Here is a 19,501-nt window from a genome sequence, read left to right as displayed (position 1 = left end):
ACAACCTTGGCAACTTTAAGATTTGTGGACTTCAACTCCAAGAATTCCCTGGCCAGCATTCCCCAGCCAACTCAAAAAATGATGGATTTTTCTCAGTTTAAATTAAGACATGATATGGCTGAGGTAGCATAGAGCAGGGGTCTCCAACATTGCCAACTTTAAGACTTGTGGACTTCAACGCCCAGAATTCCCCGGCCAGCATTCCCCAGCCAACTCAAAAAATGATGGATTTTCCTCAGTTTAAATTGAAACATGATATGGCTGAGGGAGCATAGAGCAGGGGTCTCCAACATTGCCAACTTTAAGACTTGTGAACTTCAACGCCCAGAATTCCCCGGCCAGCATTCCCCAGCCAACTCAAAAAATGATGGATTTTCCTCAGTTTAAATTGAAACATGATATGGCTGAGGGAGCATAGAGCAGGGGTCTCCAACCTTGCCAACTTTAAGACTTGTGGACTTCAACTCCCAGAATTCCTCATCCAGCATTCCCTAGCCAACTCAAAAAATGATGGAATTCTGGAAGTTGAAGTCCACAAGTCTTGAAGTTGCTAAGGTTGGAGACCCCTGGCATAGAGGTTGGACAATTTCTAACCTTGTCAATTTTAAGATGTGTGAACTTCAACTCCCAGAATTCTCCAGCCAGCCATGCCCAGGTACCCACAACATCTAAATACAGTTTGAGTACACCTGAAAACAGACACACCACACTCTGCAACTCACCCTGCCAAATCCGCCCTCCGTTGATCAACACTTCAACAGGGAAAGTTGGGTGACCAGGCTGATAACAATGCAGGATGAAAGCATAGCGTCCTGGACTCTGAATATGGCCATTTAACACAACAGCTGTCTGGAGGAAAGCAAAGAAGAAAATTTCTTTGGGTCTCACTAATTTCTATTTCAAGCCACCGTTATGGTTCCAGAGAGGGCTATGTGCCTCAGTGTTCATGGCAGAATTGGATCTTCCAAGAAACTGACAAAGGGATAAAAATGGATAATACTGTATTTATCCTGCAGGCATCTCTAGAAAATGTCTTTATCAATTATCATGAACATGGGGCTCTGCTGCTTTGCTCTATCAGAAATACTGCTGTTTGGCAGAGAATATTTGAAGCTCAGAGTTGAACTGTATGGCATTTGTGTTCTCTAAGCTTAGTGGTTTTCTTGCAGACGTTTCATTACCAAACTGGGAAACATCATCAGTGCTAGAATGGAGTGGGGTTTGCTCTCTGTTTATACGCTAGTCATTAGTGGCTTGCCCTATTGGTCTTGGTGGGAGCGATCTTCATAGTTCCTCGACTAGGCTGTTATTTACTTCTTTGCTTTTGTATGAGTTGGTACCCTTGATTGGGATATTGTTTATTTCTCGATTGTTGGTCTAGTGTTAATCTGGGTGTCCCAAAAGTGCATTTCCAAAAGGCAACTGGACTTTCTTGTTTTTTTTTCCCTTTTAAAATGTTTCGCTTCCCATCCAAGAAGCTTCTTCATTTTTCAAGGAGATAAACCAAGAAAGTCAAGTTGCCTTTTGAAAAAGCATCTTTAGGACAACCACGATCTGGATGATTGTGACATATTAATGTGGGTGTTTATCTCTGCTCATCTGGGTGTTGATTGCTGGTGGGGAGGTGATTTGGTCTTTTAGTTTCCTTTGTGGCTTTTCAATTGTCTCTTTTGAACGGTATGTAGATGTTGTTTATCTCTATGTGTCTGCTGATGGCTGATTTGTCTGAGTGCTGGGCTTCCAGGAATTCTCCAACGTCGTCGATTCTTGTCCCTCAGAGAACTTACCATTTGCCATTTATTTTGTGCTCACCTTCACCATCTCTATGCCTATCATAAGATTTGTAAAAGGTCTATTGCTTATAGCCTCTTTTCCTATTGTCTCTAGCTATTGGTTTTATGAGTGATGAGCCCTATTCATTTTGGCAGACCCACTGCATGACCAGAAATTTTGCTTCTCGGTTCATGACATGAAGATCACTCATCCCTGCTTCTTGGCAACTGCTTAGGAATAAGGAATAAGATCTCGGTGATGCTATCTACCTTTGGAAAAAGGACCGGCTATTATAGTTTCATGCTGATGACGTCTGTCTTCAGAACGCATTCAAAGCCCTGACGCTCTAACTCCGTGATGGCAAACCTATGGCACGCAGAGCCACTTCTGGCAGCACACAATAGGTCGCCCAGAAGAGCTCCACTGCGCATGCGTGCACCCCCTCCACCAGCCAGCTGATTGTTGGGCATGTGTGGGGGGAGACATGTGCATGGGAGACACATGCGCACAGGCATGCGGCGTGTGGGGTGGTTGCGTGAGCATACATAGAGGCGTGTGGGGTGGGATTGCAAGGGGTGCGCATGCAGGGGGTTGCACGTGCATGCGCAGGGGGCGGGGGGAGTTGTGCGCACATTGCATCATGGGTGCAGGCACATGAGTGCGAGCATGCACATGCTCGCACACTTTCGACACGCAATGTGGAAAAGGTTAGCCATCACTGTTCTAACTGCAGAGAGAAGGAGAAACAGACAGACATTGCCCACGCATCATTCATCATCACATTTCAGGAGAAACATGCAGGTAGTCCTTGACTTACAACCAAATGGAACCTGCTCATTACGGTCACAAACTGTGAGAGTCAAGAAGCAAGGCACCCACACGACTGCCTCGCTTAACAACCCCAATCCTTGCTCTCCCTATTGCAGTTGTTAAGTAATCACATTGATCTTTAACCAGAGCTTGAGGGGCTTCAGGGATGGGCTTTATCTATAGAAAAGATAAATGACTGAGCCATGATGACGGAGTTGGTACCCAATGGGGTGGGGTGGATGTGGGGGGGGGGAGAGAAGATAGGCTGAGGGTTGAAGATGCAGCCGATTGTCAAGAGCCAAATTCTGATTATGTGACCATGGGGAGCATTAATGTCAGGCAGGGACCCTAAGTCCTTTCTTTCAACATTGTCTTTATTTTGAACTACTTTATATCCTCCGTATATTTATTTATTTGATTTGTCAATCGCTTACAAGATAATAGATAGAAGTATAAACATGAGTAAGAAATAGGTATGAATAAATGGGGACAATAGGACAGGGACAGTAGTCACGATTGTGCACTTATGCACGCCCCTTACAGACCTCTTAGGAATGGGATGAGGTCAATAGATAATTTGAGGTTAAAGGATTGGGGGTTAGAGGATGTAACTACAGAGTCAGATAGTGCATTCCAGGCATTGACCACTCTGTTGCTGAAGTCGTACTTTCTGCAATCAAGTTTGGAGCGGTTTACATTGAGTTTGTATCTGTTGTGTGTTCTTGTATTGTTGCGGTTGAAGCTGAAGTAGTCATTAACTGGTAGGACATTGTAGCAGATAATTTTGTGTGCTACGCTTAAGTCTAACCATAGGTGGGGTAGTTCAAGATTGTCCAAGCCCAAAATCTCAAGACTGGTGATATAGGGTATTCTGTTGCGAGCAGAGGAGTGTAGTACTCTTCTCGTGAAATACTTCTGGACTCGCTCGATTGTATTAATGTCTGATATGCAGTGCGGATTCCAGACTAATGAGCTGTTCTTTATATTATTAAATATATTATTATATATTTTTTCAAGGTGAAAAAATATATAGAATGTAATTGGCTCTTCAGTTTCATTCTTTTCAAAGGAAAAGTCTGTTCAACCATTTTTCCTTAGGCTATTGATTGATTGATTGATTGATTGATTGATTGAACCAGTTTATAGAGCCTGTATTATTTTACAAAACAGACTAACTGACCCCTGATTCCTATGGCCAGCCAAGAATTGCATTGCTTTTATACCGTACTTGTAAAACTTCACTTTAAAAAGTTTTACACACTTTTTAAAAACACATTGTGGGTAGTTGCCACCACTCTTCCAGCCAGTAAAAGAACCAACCAGAGTTACATCATGTTTAGCCCCACAGAAAACTTCAAGAATGCAAAGTAAAATTATTCAAATGACTAAAAACCTAAGTTACTAAAAAAGAAAAAAAACCAAACTTCCAATAAAAATATGACCTCTCCACACCTCGGCTGAATGTCCCAAATCATACGTACCTGAGGTGCCCTTAAGAAAATGAGTTTTGCAGAGGTGTCTATCAATGTTGGAGGCTGAGGTGCAGAAGCTGGCAGACTGCCTTCTGGTGGGATGCTAATGGCATGAATTAGGGGCAAGTCTGGAGCAATGGGTAGCGACTGTCCTTCTTCCAGGACAACCGATTGTGAAATCTTCTGATATCTTGATGGGATACAGGAACTACTGAGGACAAAAAAAAAAAGAATAATTGGAATTCTACAGTCAAGAAAAGTGCCTGCTGTTCTATCCAGACATTGACATCAAAAGAACATTGAGAGTAACTATAATGCAAAGCAAAGCAAAGCATAGAGGGTTGGTTTTACTAAGGTCACTTTCATTATGATTCTTTTGATCTTCCACGGATGCTCTTTTGTCTTCCCCGTTTAACTGTAATCAAGTCCATTTGTGTGATAGCCTTTTGGCTCTGAGACACAAAACAAAGGAACAAGAGGATTATAATGAATTTACATCCTCTCCTCAGCCTAAAAAACAATTCCAATGTTCTGTTTGCTTCCAAGAGTAAAACAATTTAGGCAGTCCTCAATTTATGACCACGTAATTGAGCTCGACGTTTCTCTTGTTAAGCAAGACAGCTGTTCACTGAATTTTACTCCATTCTTACAACTTTTCTTGCCACAGTTGTTAAATGAATCACTGCAGTTGTTAAGTTAGTAACAACTTTGAATGAATGTGAGTTTATCCAGTTGCCAAGTGTCTGAATTTTGATCACATGACCATTGGGGATGCTGCAATAGTCGTAGCAATAGCAATAAGACTTATTTACCGCTTTACAATGCTGTACAGCCCTCTCTAAGCGGTTTACAGAGTCAGCCTCTGGCCTCTAACAATCTGGGTCCTCATTTTACCGACCTCGGAAGGATAGAAGGTTTGAGCTTGGTGGGATTTGAACTGCAAAATAGCAGGCAGCCAACAGTCACCAGAAGTAGCCTGCAGTATTGCACTCTAACCACTGCACCACCAAAAATGGTCATAAGTCACTTTTTTCAGTACTGTCTTAGCATCAAACAGTCACTAAATGAATGGTTCAGAGGTGGCATTCAGCAGGTTCTGACCAGTTCTGGAGAACCGGTAACAGAAATTTTGAGAAGTTCGGAGAAACGGCAAATCCCACCTCTGACTGGCCCCGCCCCCCTCTATTCTCTGCCTCCCGAGTCCCAGCTGATTGGCTGGGTCTTCTTTGGTTGCCCTGCACAGGAGAAGGGAGCTGGAAAGCAGGTTAGTGGGGTGGGGAGGGAATGGGGATTTTGCAGTATCCTTCCCCTGCCACACCCACCAAGCCATGCCACACCCACCAAGCCACACCCACAGAACCAGTAGTAAAAAAAACCTGAATCCCACCACTGGCAATGGTTGTAAGTCAAGGACTACCGGTACACATTTTCTTTCATGGACACCCCAAGAGATATTGTTTTACGGTCCTTTTAAACTGTTTCAGGGTAATTTGTGTTATGATATATAAACACTTTTCATAAATTAATTAAAATAATCCCAAAACAGATTGCAGAAAACAAAGGCTACCACAAGTCACTATCAAAACGGGGCCGGGGGGACCATTTTCCCTAATCACTCTGTATAAGGAAATGAGCAATTTTTAAAACATAGCAAATAAATAAATCTACTGAAAATTGTATCGCAGAGCATTCCTGCATCAACCACAATCCTTTCCATTTACAATGACCACACGGCAAGGACGCAGCAATGGTCACAATTCCAAGGACTAGTTGTTAAATCACCTTTTTTAGCACCGTCATAACTTTGAACAGTTCACTAAATAAATGATCGTAAGTTGAGGACTGCATGAAATTAATAAATTGATCATTTTACAGTTTCTTATGAAAATAAAACAACAGAATAACGGAGTTGGGAGGGACCTTGATGGTCTTCCAGTCCAACCCTCTGCTCAAGATCCTACATCATTACAGCCAAATAGGAGCCTGGAACATCAAGCAGGAAACCCAGACAACATACCAGACATCATTGTAGTCATTGTAAACACACACTTGAAAAATGTTTTATGTGGCATTCCCACAATTAAGTACATACAGTCATAATTAGCTTTCATATTTTGTAAACAAGCTGTTTAATTTATTGCTTTTTTTGTCTTTTTCATCCTAGCCACTCAAGAATTGCAATTTGCTAGTTGGGTGGCCGTAAAAATTACACCAAAATAACACCAGCAAAACAAAGGTGATTTACCTGTTCAGCGATAACATTCCATGGGTACTGATGCAATGAACTTTGGGCTCCAAAAACTCCAGAGTGAATTGCTCGTAGGGGATCAAGTGCACTTTGTACTGAAGACAGGGGAAGAAGAAAAAAAGAATGAGAGAGAGAAGAGGATTTTTAGGCTTTTCTTTCTGGCGCAAAAATCAAAGAGCTTCTGTAGAGATGAGGTTGAATGAATAAAACAGGGATAGGGAACTATGGCCTCTTTATCACCCGGGGCTTTAACTCCCAGAATTCCTGAGCCAGCATGGATGCATAACAGAGGTGAGGTGAGGAACTATGGCCCCTTTATGTCCAGGGGGCTTCAACTCCCAGAATTCCTGAGCCAGAATGGATACGTAAAATGAGGGTGGGGGAACTATGGCTCCTTTATGTTTGGGGGACTTCAACTCCCAGAATTCCTGAGCCAGAATGGATACGTAAAATGAGGGTGGGGGAACTATGGCTCCTTTATGTTTGGGGGACTTCAACTCCCAGAATTCCTGAGCCAGAATGGATACGTAAAATGAGGGTGGGGAACTATGGCTCCTTTATGTTTGGGGGACTTCAACTCCCAGAATTCCTGAGCCAGCATGGATACATAAAATGAGGGTGGGGAACTATGGCCCCTTTATGACGGGGGGACTTCAACTCCCAGAATTCCTAAGCCAGCAGGAATTATGGGAGTTGAAGTCCACAGGTCATAAAGGGGCCATAGTTCGCTACCACTAACATAAAAAATGACCAACTTTGCTACATGCACCTGTTGACAAAACAACAGTGTGCAATAAACAGAAACATCTCTTTGTTTGACCCGCAACAGACCTTTGGAAAAGAGGGGTCGGAGGGAGGGTTCCCAACAAAGAAATTGATTAGACATTCTCTGCTTGCTATGGCAACAGTTCCCTGGGCTCTGTACATCCTCCCAATTTGTTTTTAATTTTTTTTTTGAGGGGGTGGGAAGATAAGAAACCTTCCAGGGGAATAAAAAGACAGGGCTTTCTTTTCTTTTTTTCACTGAATGAAGATCAAATGGGGAAGAGAACAAGCAGCTGTTTCTGTCAGTTTGCTCTTTTGAGAAAGGGGGGGGGAGGGAGCGAGAGAGATGCAAAACAAAACAAAAGAGCAGCCACCTGTTTTGTTCACTTAAAATGCTGTCTAGGGTGCCACTTAGAAAGTTGATGCTCTCCGGTTGCCCAGCAAAACCTCTCAAGCAAAGCAAGAACCCACCAAGGGAGATAAATGTGAAAGGTTAACCAGAGAAATGCCAATTTCTGGCAATTGGACAAGGAACACTTCACGGTTCCTGTGAGCGAGCTGCTCCTACAGATAGCCAGTGCTGCATAACATGCAGCCAGAAGGAGCCTTGTGCTGACTCTTAATTACACTCAACAATGGCTCCCGTCCCCGCGTAACCTAGATATATGGCTTTTAGATAATGCTGAGCAATTCATTCCAATAACTGTGTAATTGGCAGGAAGGTTTTGTTTTTACAGGCGGCCCTTGTTTAGCAACCAGAATTGGGACAGGCAGCTTGGTGGTGATGATGTGAAGCGGTCGCTATGTGAAACCTTGACTGTGGCGTACGATCTTACTTCACCTTCACTTTGCTTTACAGGCCTGCAAAGGTCATAACTAGCCCTGGGAACGCTGCAACTAGCCTAAATATGAGCCAGTTGCGAAGAATACAAATTTTGATCATGTGGCCGTGGGGATGCTGCAATGGATGTTAAGTGTGAAAAATGCTCGTCAGTCACTATTTTCAGAGCAGTTGTATCTTTGAACGGTTGTAAATGAATGGTGGAAAGTCAAGGACTTCCTGCATAGGAACTCATCCTGATTAGGGTGACAACAGCAGGCAACACAACTCAGAGACTTTGTGTTGTGCTTCACTGGCAGCCGGTGCAGACAGCAGCCGAATCGGACAGTGGGGAAGAACGGGGACCTGTCTGGGAATCTGGAGAGGACTCGAACGAGGGTCAGGCGCCCGATGCGGAGATGGGGTGCTGCCTCTGGAGCCTCCAGAGTCTGGCAGCAGCGAGGCAGAGGAACAAGGGGAGCCTGTTCCCAGTGCACGTGTGCACAGAGCTGCTAGAAGGCAAGAGCAGCTGAAGCAGAAGGGGTGACTCGGGAGTAAGGCTGGGAGGTGATTGCCCCTCCCATAAGGTATGAAGATCAGGCAAAGATGATGAAACCTTTGCAGGAAGCAAAGTCGTTCATTTGGTTTAGATTCATTCTTGAAGCTCTTTGTACTTCGGTTGGTTTTTTTTCCTAGTTCATTTGATACTTCTATTATTGGCAGCACTTCACAGAAAAGAATGGTGGGTGCTTATCTCAAGGGATTGTTTGAGATGAATTCCAGCTGGGAATGAAAATAATTCCCAGTGTTGCAGTAAAATAAGTCTTGTTTTTAAAATAAGCGTGTGTGTAGTTATGGTCTAGGACAGAGGTTGCCAACTGGTGGTCCACAGAGAAATCTCACCCCCAGAGCACCCTTCCAAAGCAATTAATCCAGGCTGCACAGAAACACAAGGCTGTGCAGCCCACATGGCCCACGGGAACCCTCCCAGCCACTCACTCCTTACCCGGCCAACTTGCCTGCTAAATTGCTAATTTTCCTTTTTCCGACCATCAGCTGTTCTGCTGTGCCAGGAAATTTAGATTAGCTAGGAAACAGAAAGTGGTTGGATTTCTTGCTTTCTAGCTAATCTTTAGATCTTTGGCTCTGCTTTTAAGCACAGCCGATCCTCCCTTAGGACTGAAGTTTCTATTATTCAGTGCAGACTCACTGCAAGCAAATTTTATGTGACAGACTGAGCTAGCTGATGGCCGATAGATAGGTTACTGAATGATTCTGTGAGCAACTCAATCTGCCTGCCTGCTTTGCCTGATTTTGGGTAAAAGTTGCTCTTTTTTAAATAAAAAAAATCAATATTTACATACATGGTGTATTGTGAGTTAATTTTGTAAGTTTGCTTCCTAGCAAATTTTATGAGTTTGCTTACAAGCAAATTTTATGTGACAGACTGAGCTATCCGATGGCAGATAGATAGATCTCTGAATGAATCTGTGATTCTGTGAGCAACTCAATTTGCCTGCCTGCTTTGCCTGATTTTGGGTAAAAGTTGCTCTTTTTTAATAAAAAAAATCAATATTTATATAAATATTTATATTTACATACAAGCCATGCCCAACCAGTCACATGACCACCAAGCCACACCCACAAATTAGGCCACGTCAACAGAACCAGTTAGTGGTCCCTGGGATCTAAAATTATGAGTATGGTGGTCTCTGAGGTCCAAAAGGTTGCTGACCCCTGGTCTAGGAAGCCTTGGTCAGAACACTTTGGAATTTGATCTTTGGAATTTGACAACTTCTGCAAAGTGTTTTATTTGCCTCCTAGCTGCTTCCCAAGAGCAAAACTCTGGAGTTCGATGCTTATCTTGCCTCTTCTGGGTCCAAAAATAATTTTTCAGTTCTGACACTTCTCTGCCCACCCTTCCCATGCAGGTAATAGTTTTAGCCATCCTAATTAAAGATGCTCAAACTTGCATCGGATAGTTGCCTCTGCTGGGGAAGCTCTCCTCATAAAGACTTACCAGGAAGAAGCGGGCCTGATCCACCATGAACTGGACTCTTGCCTCAGTGTCAAGTTCAAATGTTGCCAAGCGGTTTTGAGAATCTACAATGATCCCACGACAAAGGAAACTGCGAGACAAAAAAAAAAAAAGAAGTGGGTCAAACTCAAGGGTGGCATTTTCCCAGTATGTCTTTCCACCACCACCCTTTGTGGTTTAATATAGATCCTTTATGGGCTTTGAATGAGTTGAGTGATAGCAAGGATATGCTACTGAAAGATATCCCGATCTGCAAAAACAGCGGTTCCAGACGGTGTAATCCATCCTTGATGTAAACACTGCCAGGGGTTGTTTAAATAGATCGTTGGAGGTCAGGATGTGCGTGCTATTTTCATCTCACACATGTCTTGTTCTGAGGATGTGGACTTTTGGCTGGATTGCTGCCTTGGATATTTACAAGGCCAGAAATCTAAACAGCACATAACGTCCACCCCAACTGCGGTAAAGGCTGATGCAGATTACAGGTAGTCGTTGACTTACAACAGTTCATTCAGGGACTATGCAACATTACAACGGCAGTGAAAAAAAATCTGGAGCTCGATGCTTGTGTTGCCTCTTCTGGGCCTTGTGACTTGTGTAAAAAAAAGTGACTTTATGACCATTTTTCATACTTACAACTGTTGCAGCATCCCCGTGGTCATATGATTTACATTTGGATGCTTGGCAATTGACTCATATTTTAAGACAGTTGTGAACTTCTGACCAGCAAAGTTGACAGAGAAGCCCTTGATTCACTTAACAAACGTGTTACTAATTTAAGCACTGCAGTGGTTCACATAACAAATGTGGCAAGAAAACTTATAAAATGGAGCAAAATTCACTTAACAAATGTCTTACTTAGCAACATAAATTCTGGGGTCAATTCAGGTAGTCGTAAGTCAAGGATTACCAGTACTCAATCTTCAAGGCATGGACTATTTGTAAAGCTGTAAATGACTTCACCAAAAAGAGCTAGAAGTCAATGTTTTTCTTTTTCTTTTCACCTGCTACCCTACACCTGTGTTGGAGAACCTATGCCATGTGTGCCGGAAGTGGCACACAGAGCCATTTCCCCCGGCACACGAGAGGTTGCCCGGAAGAGCCCCACTTCATTTATTTATTCGATTGATTTGTCAATCGCTTACAAGATAATAGGTATAAGGAGAAACATAGTTATGAATACGAGAAATGAATACATATAAGAAAAATAAAAGAAACAATAGGATAGGGACGGTAGGCACGTTGGTGCGCTTATGCATGCCCCCTACAGGCCTCTTAGGAAAGGGGTGAGGTCAATAGTAAACAGTCTAAGGTTAAAGTTTTGGGGGTTTGGAGAAGAAACCACAGAGTCAGGTAGAGTATTCCAGACATTGACCATTCTGTTGCTCAAGTCGTATTTCCTGCAATCGAGTTTGGTGCGATTAACCTTGAGTTTGTATCTGTTGTTTGCTCTAGTGTTGTTATGGTTGAAGCTGAAGTATTCATTGACAGGTAGGACATTGCAATGTATGATTTTATATACTATACTTAGATCGGACTGAAGGCGGCGTAGTTCTAGGTTGTCTAAGTCTAGAATTTCGAGTCTGGTGGCATAAGGTATTCTGCAACGAGTAGAGGAGTGGAGAACTATTCTTGTGAAATATGTCTGGGCGCCCGACAGCTGATTATCAGGTATCTGGTGTGCATGTGCAGAGGGGTGCACAGGAGATGTGTGCACATGCACAGGAATGCGCTGCGTATGAGGGGGAAACATGCGTGCATGCGCAGATGCGGGGCGTGTGAGGGAGTCATGCGTGCATGCGCAAAGACACACAGCGCACATGGGGGAATCATGCACGCATGCGCAGTTGCGCAGCATACAAGGATGGAGTCGTACGTGCATGCGCAAAGATGCGCAGGGCATGAGGGGGGAATCACACATGTATGCATAGGTGTGAGGTGCACGAGGAGGTCGTGTGCGCATGCGCAGGAGGCATGGGGGGGCAGCACGCATTGCCTTCTGGGTGCTGGCACACAAGCACATGCAAGCAAGCACACAATTATCGGCACAGGAGTCGAAAAAGGTTAGCCACCACTGCCCTACAATTTTCCCTTTTCCTCCCCTATTTTTCTTTGTAGTTCTGTATTTTACACAGGTAGTCAGGGGTGGGATTCTACCAGTTCACACCTATTTGCTAGAACCAGTTGTTAACATTCTAAGCAGTTCAGAGAACCGGTTGTTAGAAGAAATTACTGGCCTAATCCTGTAAGGAAGACAGGAAGGAAACATTCTGGTATTGCTTACAGAAACTGTGCCTTTGTTAACCCTTATTACATTTTGGGCAGGACTAGACTTCCTGTCTCAGAAACATCTCTGGAGTTTTTTTCCCCTCCTTTGCTGCACTTTGCTTGTGTGGAGCGACCATTCAAAGTTACAATGGCACTGAAAAAAGTGACTTATGACCATTTTTCATACTTACGACTGTTGCAGCATCCCCACAGTCATGAGAGGCCAGGCGAGGAGATGCCTGCCTCAATGTGAGTGATGTTGAGTTGGCCACACCCAGCCAACATGTCCACCCAGTCACATGACCACTAAGTCACGCCCACCACCTAAGCCACACCCACAGAACCGGTTGTTAAAAATTTTGAATCCCACCCCTTCAGGTAGTCCTTGAGTTATGACCATCATTTAGCCCAAAATGTATGTTGCTTGCTGAGACTCACATTTACATGCATCTTGCCCCATTTTACAATCTTTCTTGCCACAGTTGTTAAGTGAATCACTGCAACTGTTAGGTTAGTGAAATGGTTGTTAAGTGAATGTGGCTCCCCCCATTGACTTTGCTTGTTAGAAGGTCGCAAAAGGGGCTCACGGGACCCCGGGACATTGCAACTGTCATAAGTATGAGTCTGTTGCCAAGCGTCAGGATTTGACATGGGGATGCTGCCATGGTTGTAAGTGTGGAGAAACAGCTGTAAGCCACTTTTTTCAATGCCGTTGTAACTTCAAATGGTCTCTAAACAAGTAGTTGTAAGTTGAAGACTATTCAAATGGTCGTTAAACAGATGGTTACAAGTTTACCTGCATTCTAAGTTTAGGAAGTTTGATTGAAAATCTGGAGTAACAGTAAAAGGAAAAACAAGAAAAGATGATTAAGTCCACAACCTCCCCTTGTCTCCTTATTTGGGAACATACCTGTATTTGCAGGTGTATATCATAAGAGTGCCCAGCTGAGGAATCTTCTGTGGTGTGCTCACAGATACCTCGATGGTCTGTGGAATATCTTCATTGGCATACTCCATCAGAAGCACGTATCTCCCTGGCTGGGGTACAGGAATTACCAGTTGTACTTCCACCTGTTGATAAGGAAAAAGCAGAAAGGTTGAGTGTGCCTTCAAACAGATTCTTCATAAAGCCTCGTATAATCCATTTCTTGGCATAAGAGTTTTCTTCGAGGGTCCATGGAGATTCTCAGGCATCCAAGTCACAGACACAGACTTCAGAGAATAATTAGGACTGCAGAAAAAACAATTACTACCCACCTGCCTTCCATTGAGGCCCTGTATACCGCACGAGTCAAAAAGAGGGCTGTGAAAATATTTACAGACCCCTCACATCCTGGACATAAGCTGTTTCAACTCCTTCCCTCAAAATGACGCTATAGAGCACTGGCACACCAGAACAACTAGATACAAGAACAGTTTTTTCCCAAAAGCCATCACTCTGCTAAACAAATAATTCCCTCAACACTGTCCAACTATTTACAAAGTGTGCACTACTATTACTGTTAAAACTTTTCACCACTCCTTATCACCCATCCCTCCCACTTGTAACAGTATAATTCTAACTTTGTCGCTTGTATCCTTACGATTTATACTGACTGTTTCCTAATATGATTTGATTGCTTATTGTACCCTATGACTATCATTAAGTGTTGTACCTTATGATGATTGATTCTTAATGAATGTATCTTTTCTTTTGTGTACACTGAGAGCATTTGCACCAAGACAAATCCCTTGTGTGTCCAATCACACTTGGCCAATAAAAGTATTCTATTCTATTCTATTCTATTCTATTCTATTCTATTCTATTCTATTCTATTCTATTCTATTCTTCATTCCAATATTCTATTCTATTCTATTCTATTCTATTCTATTCTATTCTATTCTATTCTATTCTATTCCATTCCACTCCATTCCAGTCTAGTCTACAGTGTCCCACCCCCCTGTGCATGCGCACGCAACCCCACCCGCTGAGCTCCCCCCGCCCCTTGCATATGCACATGTGACCCCCCCACGCTCCCCCTGCTCCCTGCGCATGTGCAAGTCTCCTGTACGCATCCCGCTTCCCACGCATGCGTGGCAGATGCCTGACAATTAGCTGGCTGGTGGGAGGGGCGTGCGCATGTGCAGTAAAACTGGGATGGGGCGATGGCTTGCGTGCCGGCAGAGATGCCTCTGCGTTCCACTTCCGGCATGTGTGCCATAGTTTCGCCATCACGGGTCTATCAGAACTAACAGACACAAACAGACTTTAAAAAATAAATAACTTCCCCCCAAAATGTATTGGTGTATCTAAGAAAATATTTGTAACTCAGGATTGAACTATGAGGTCCTTGGTGCTGTCTGAGCTTGACTGTTTCATTACCCAACTGGGTAACATCATCAATGCAAACTCCCTTCTAGCACTGATGATGGTGCCTAGTATGGTAATGAAATGTCTGTACCTAAGATATATATGTGTGAGTGGATGTGTGCATATGAGAGAGAGAGGGAGGGAGAGTTCAAAGGATGGTTCTGATGATGGCCCATCAATGACTGCCATCTTTTTTTTTTAAATTAAAGTGTCCTTTTTATTACTTTATAATATAAAATAAAAAAAACACAAAAACAAATAATAGGAAAAATAGGTCTCAGGAATCTGATTTCTTACATAGAAGCTTTAACTGAAGATTTTACATGATTATGGAATTACTTACATGATTGCCACTACACAGCACCACTTTGGGGAAGGTTGGAAAGATCTGCTCTACAGGACAAGGTCTTGGTAAGTTGTTGTTCAACTTGCACAAAGCATCTTCGCCTGACACAAAGGAGAACTGCTCCACAGGCATGTACTTATATAGGAAGCAACTGGCAAAAGATGATAAAAAGGGTTATTAGCCCTAATGTTCAAATACCAGTCAACTGAGTACAAAAAAAAATCAGAATAATCTACCAGTGCAATATCAACATTTAGCTTGCTAACACAGAGAGAAAGAAACAGACACACACACACACACACATATAGGTGTGTACGTGCACAAACAACACATCTAGATATATACATACTTACATACAGATAAAATGGGACTAGAACTCACAGTCTCCTGATTTCTATCTTGGTGCCTTAACTACTAGATCAAACTGGCCATTTTGATCTAGTAGTTAAGGCACCAGGATAAAATCAGGAGACTGTGAGTTCTAGTCCCATCTTATATGTATGTATGTATGTATGTATGTATGTATGTATGAAGTTGTGTTGCTTGTGCATGTCTATGTACTCACATACTGGTATATACCTAGGAAACACACACACACACACACACACACACACACACACACACACACACAGAGTATATGACAGCCAGTTTGATCTAGGCACCAGGACAGAAACCAGGAGACTGTGAGTTCTAGTCCCACTTTAGACATGTAAGGTGGCTGGGTGGCTTTGAACCAATGACGAGGAAATTGTGAATGTTCGTCCCGTCTCAAGCATGCAAGCTAGCTGGGTGACTTCAGGCCAGTCAACCCACCTCATAAGGTTGTCGTTGTGGGGAAAATAGGAAGAGGAAGTTGTATCAGATATCTTTGCCGCCTTGAGTTATTTGTGAAAGTAACAAAGGCGGGATACAAATAATCATACTTTTTTTCCCCAGCAAGTCTTTGTTTAAACGCTGAGAAGAATGTTGCCCTGGGGAAATCAACTAATGGAGAATGCTTGTCAGCAGTAAGCAGGCCAAAATCAACAGTGGATGTGGCCGGAACATTATGTGGCCAAAACTCGGTCCTTGTTCCTCATTTTTTTTCCTCCATTCCCTTTTCTGTCTTCTCTCTCTGACACCACTGTTATCTCTCTAGCTCTTCCCAACACCATTTCTCTGTCTCTCTCCCTATATGGAAAGCCACTTCTACATTTAGAGAGGAAGCAATCAGACAGGGGTCACAAAAAATGGGTCAAGAGGTTGACATTTTGCATCACCGATCAAGAGGAAACATTTCATACATCCTTTCAAGCTTGTCTTTAAAATGCCAGAAGCAAAAAAAAATAAAGGAAAGGATAGATACAGTAGGATTCGCGCTAGTTCTCTTCTAAACTTCAGAGAGCTACTTGGAAAAAATGAGTCTTTTATAGTCCCAAAATAAAACCTAGAATTCATTCAATATTCACTTTGTACTTCTAAACAGAGTTAACTCAACAGCTCACAGGATTTAAAAAGTGTATGTAATACTTCAGTCCTTATGAGTATTATTTCAATCCTGGCCAAATTCCTAGTCAAGTAAAATCCGTAGAAATATTGTGAAGAGAAAAATTGCCCAAACAGACAGCAGCACTTAGCTGACCTTGGCTTAGTTCATCCGTCAAGACCTGATTTTACTTCAATGTTTTACTTTTTCGATTGTTATTATTTTACTTGGATCTCTGGGAAATCCCGTGGCTTCAGGCTATACTAAGAAACTGGGAGGAAAAAAGACCAGAGGAAGACAAGGCAAACCAGTTCCACAGGGTTGCTAAGAAAACCACAACGGAACATCCACGAAAATCCTAGCCAGTGAATCTGGCTTAAAAGGGGTTTGCCCATTTGTTTAATCTTAGGTTATTATACTCATCCTAGCAAGTGTCTACTTGCCAATAATAGACCTGAATGTCTGTTCTAAGATGGCCGATTTGATTTATTTTTTAATATGTTTTATGGGCTGGTCTTTGACCTTTGCAAAGAAAAGATATAACTACTAGAGACCAATCTGCTTTCACTACATGCAACCACAATTGGCAGCAGAATTTATGTTGTTAAGAGAGGTAATTGTGATCTACTCAATTTTCCAGCCCTTGTTTAAGGGAATCGTGAGGTGATTAAGCAATCCAGCAATCCCCCCATTCGAAAGAACAGTTGGGAAGGTCGCAGATGGTGATCGCAGGATCCCAGGATGCTGCAACCATTGTAAATCCATGCCAGTTACCGCATGCCTGAATCTTGATCCTGTGACAGTGTGGAATTGCAGATGCTGAGACAGTTATAAGTGCAAGGACCAGTTTCCCCACTGCTGTTGTAATTTGGACCAGTCAGTAAACAAATGGCTGTAAATTGAGGAGTATCTCTTCTTACTTTCTGGCATTCCTAACAAGACTGAACACACGTATGCATTACCTTCCAACTGCATAGGTTGTATAGGTCTGGCAACCAAAGACACTACTATGATATTATGTTTATGGAGAGACAGGAGAACAAACCCACCAGGACTAGATTCAGCAGTCCATCGGCATTTGAAAAAGAAAGTCCACTCTTTTGGAGACTAGCAAAGTCCATGTTTTGGACAGAGAGGACCCCTGGTTTGAAAGAAGGGTCAAAGAAGCCATCTATCTCAAAACTGAATAGCCCTCTATCAACAGAGGTGGGGGGATACGACATCATCTACTTCCAGTCCTTTCACACAGCTCTTTCAGCAGTTCCAAGAAGGCTCCACACCCATTTGCACTACTCAGGTGAACCTGACAACACAAATAAACCTCCACGTGGCCTCAAGGACTTGCTGAAAGAATGCAAATGACCAGCTGTCTGCAAGGAGTATAAATCCTTCCGTCCTCCACCATTCAATCAGAACTGAAGAAGCTTCTTGGATGAGAAGTGAAACATCGTCAAGGAAAAACAAAGGCCAGTTGCCTTTCGAAAAAGCCCCTTTGGTACTGCCATGATGTTACTCTTTTAAATTAAAGCAAGCAATGGATGGCTCAGCAAACCCAGTAAAAGATTGCCCATATCCCATATGTGCTGTAGGTTAAATGCATGTCAAAGATATGATTTTTTTAAAAAAAATGAAAATGGAAAGCTTACTTTTGACCCACGTGTTCAGGAGCTGGGCTATAGGTACAAGGATCCGATACTTTATATTGCAATATAGGAGCTTCATAATAAGAGCTGGGAAGCAGAACCAGATAATCCTAGAAGGAAGAATGGAAATATGAGACCCAGATTCCTTTTGCCTCCATCCTGCCTGTAGGGAGAAAAGGAAGACCAGACTTACAAGGAGGACATCTTCAGCTTCAATGACCAGAGACCAAACATGAGGACTCAACACAAATGGTTCTCCAAAGCTGTGATGAGGAACAGTGACGAATGTTGGCTCTTGGGTTGGCCCAAATACAATCTGCTTAGTTTGTTCAGTGCCTGCAATTAGGAAAAGTTATACATTTGACTTTCAGTTGGGCTGGAAAGCGTGCAAGTTATTTGCTTTGGGCTGGAAAATGGAGAACCAGTTCCGATGGTACTCTGTGAGGGGGTTAACAGCTAGGCCAGTGCTTCTCAACCTGGGCCATTTTAAGATGGGTGGACTTCAAACTCCCAGAATTTCACAGCCAGCAAGTCCACCCATCTTAAAGTGGCCCAGGCTGAGAAACACTTAGCTATGCCATGTGCCATAGGCATGCTGGTCTTGATGCATTAATCTCACAGGATTCCATCACGATATCAAAAGTGCCAACCTGGTTGGCAGATCACCTAGTAGTTGAACAAAAGCAAGTGAGAAAAATCTCACTTGACAACTGCATGCTCTGAATAGGCTCTCTAGTCAAGGGCTCTTCATTTCTTCATTCACTAGTAGAAACAACAGCTTATATATCTCTATCTTTATGTAATCGTTCATCTGTCTATCTATCTATCCATCTATTTATCTATCTATCTATCATCTAGCATGGATAACGTTATCTAGTTTGGGTAATAAAATGTCTACAAGAAAACAAACAAGCGCAGAGAACCCAAGGATCTTTCATATATAACTATCTATCTTTCATATCTACCTACCTACCTACCTACCCCCCCCTCTCTATCTATCTCTATCATCTATTTACTGTATATCCATCCACACACACACCCATCAATCTATCTATGGCATAAATTCAGCAATAATTGCTTTTTAAAAACATAATTCTTCCTGAGATGACAGTAACCCACAATCTTGTACATGTTTACTCAAAGGATCCACAGATTTCAGCCATACATAATCCTGGATGAAAGCTAGTGGGCTTTCAATCTCAGTTCCTGAGAAGGTGAAAAGCGGCACAAACCTCAACAACCTTGAACCTAGTGAGATCTGAACTGCCAAATTGCAGGCAGCCGGCAGTCAACAGAAGTAGCCTGCAGTACTGCATTCTAACCACTGTGCCACCGCAGCTCATGCTCAATGCCACTCGTAACATTGAACAGTTGCTAAACAAATAGCCTCAAGTCAAAGACTATCTATAGTCTTTATGATCATCTCAAATCCAACTCCAAATCCTAATCACACATGGACACTACATAGAAAGATCTTGAGATACAATTCAATTCAAAGAAAAC

The 19,501-nt window shown here is 42.8% G+C and overlaps 1 protein-coding gene across 3 annotated transcripts in view; it reads right to left on the bottom strand.

The window, feature by feature from the left end:
- The window catches only part of LAMA5 (laminin subunit alpha 5), a 211,394-nt gene that overhangs the window by 71,732 nt on the left and 120,161 nt on the right, over window positions 1-19,501 (bottom strand). For 2 of the 3 annotated variants that reach the window (XM_087928918.1, XM_026697402.2), the window contains exons 24-31: window positions 18,192-18,334; window positions 18,002-18,108; window positions 14,888-15,041; window positions 13,105-13,265; window positions 9,909-10,017; window positions 6,301-6,398; window positions 4,065-4,266; window positions 723-849 (exon numbers count right to left, since the gene is read on the bottom strand). In XM_087928918.1, coding sequence (XP_087785044.1) covers window positions 723-849; window positions 4,065-4,266; window positions 6,301-6,398; window positions 9,909-10,017; window positions 13,105-13,265; window positions 14,888-15,041; window positions 18,002-18,108; window positions 18,192-18,334 — 1,101 coding nt within the window. The remainder of the gene's footprint in view (window positions 1-722; window positions 850-4,064; window positions 4,267-6,300; window positions 6,399-9,908; window positions 10,018-13,104; window positions 13,266-14,887; window positions 15,042-18,001; window positions 18,109-18,191; window positions 18,335-19,501) is intronic. The other variant, XM_026697403.2, reaches the window with a different exon arrangement.

The sequence above is a fragment of the Pseudonaja textilis genome, chromosome 3 (assembly GCF_049901715.1).
Source record: "Pseudonaja textilis isolate UNSWEBS1 chromosome 3, rPseTex1.2, whole genome shotgun sequence".
In the NCBI taxonomy this organism is placed as follows: Eukaryota; Metazoa; Chordata; class Lepidosauria; order Squamata; family Elapidae; genus Pseudonaja; species Pseudonaja textilis.
This window is presented reverse-complemented; position numbering and strand designations above follow the sequence as displayed.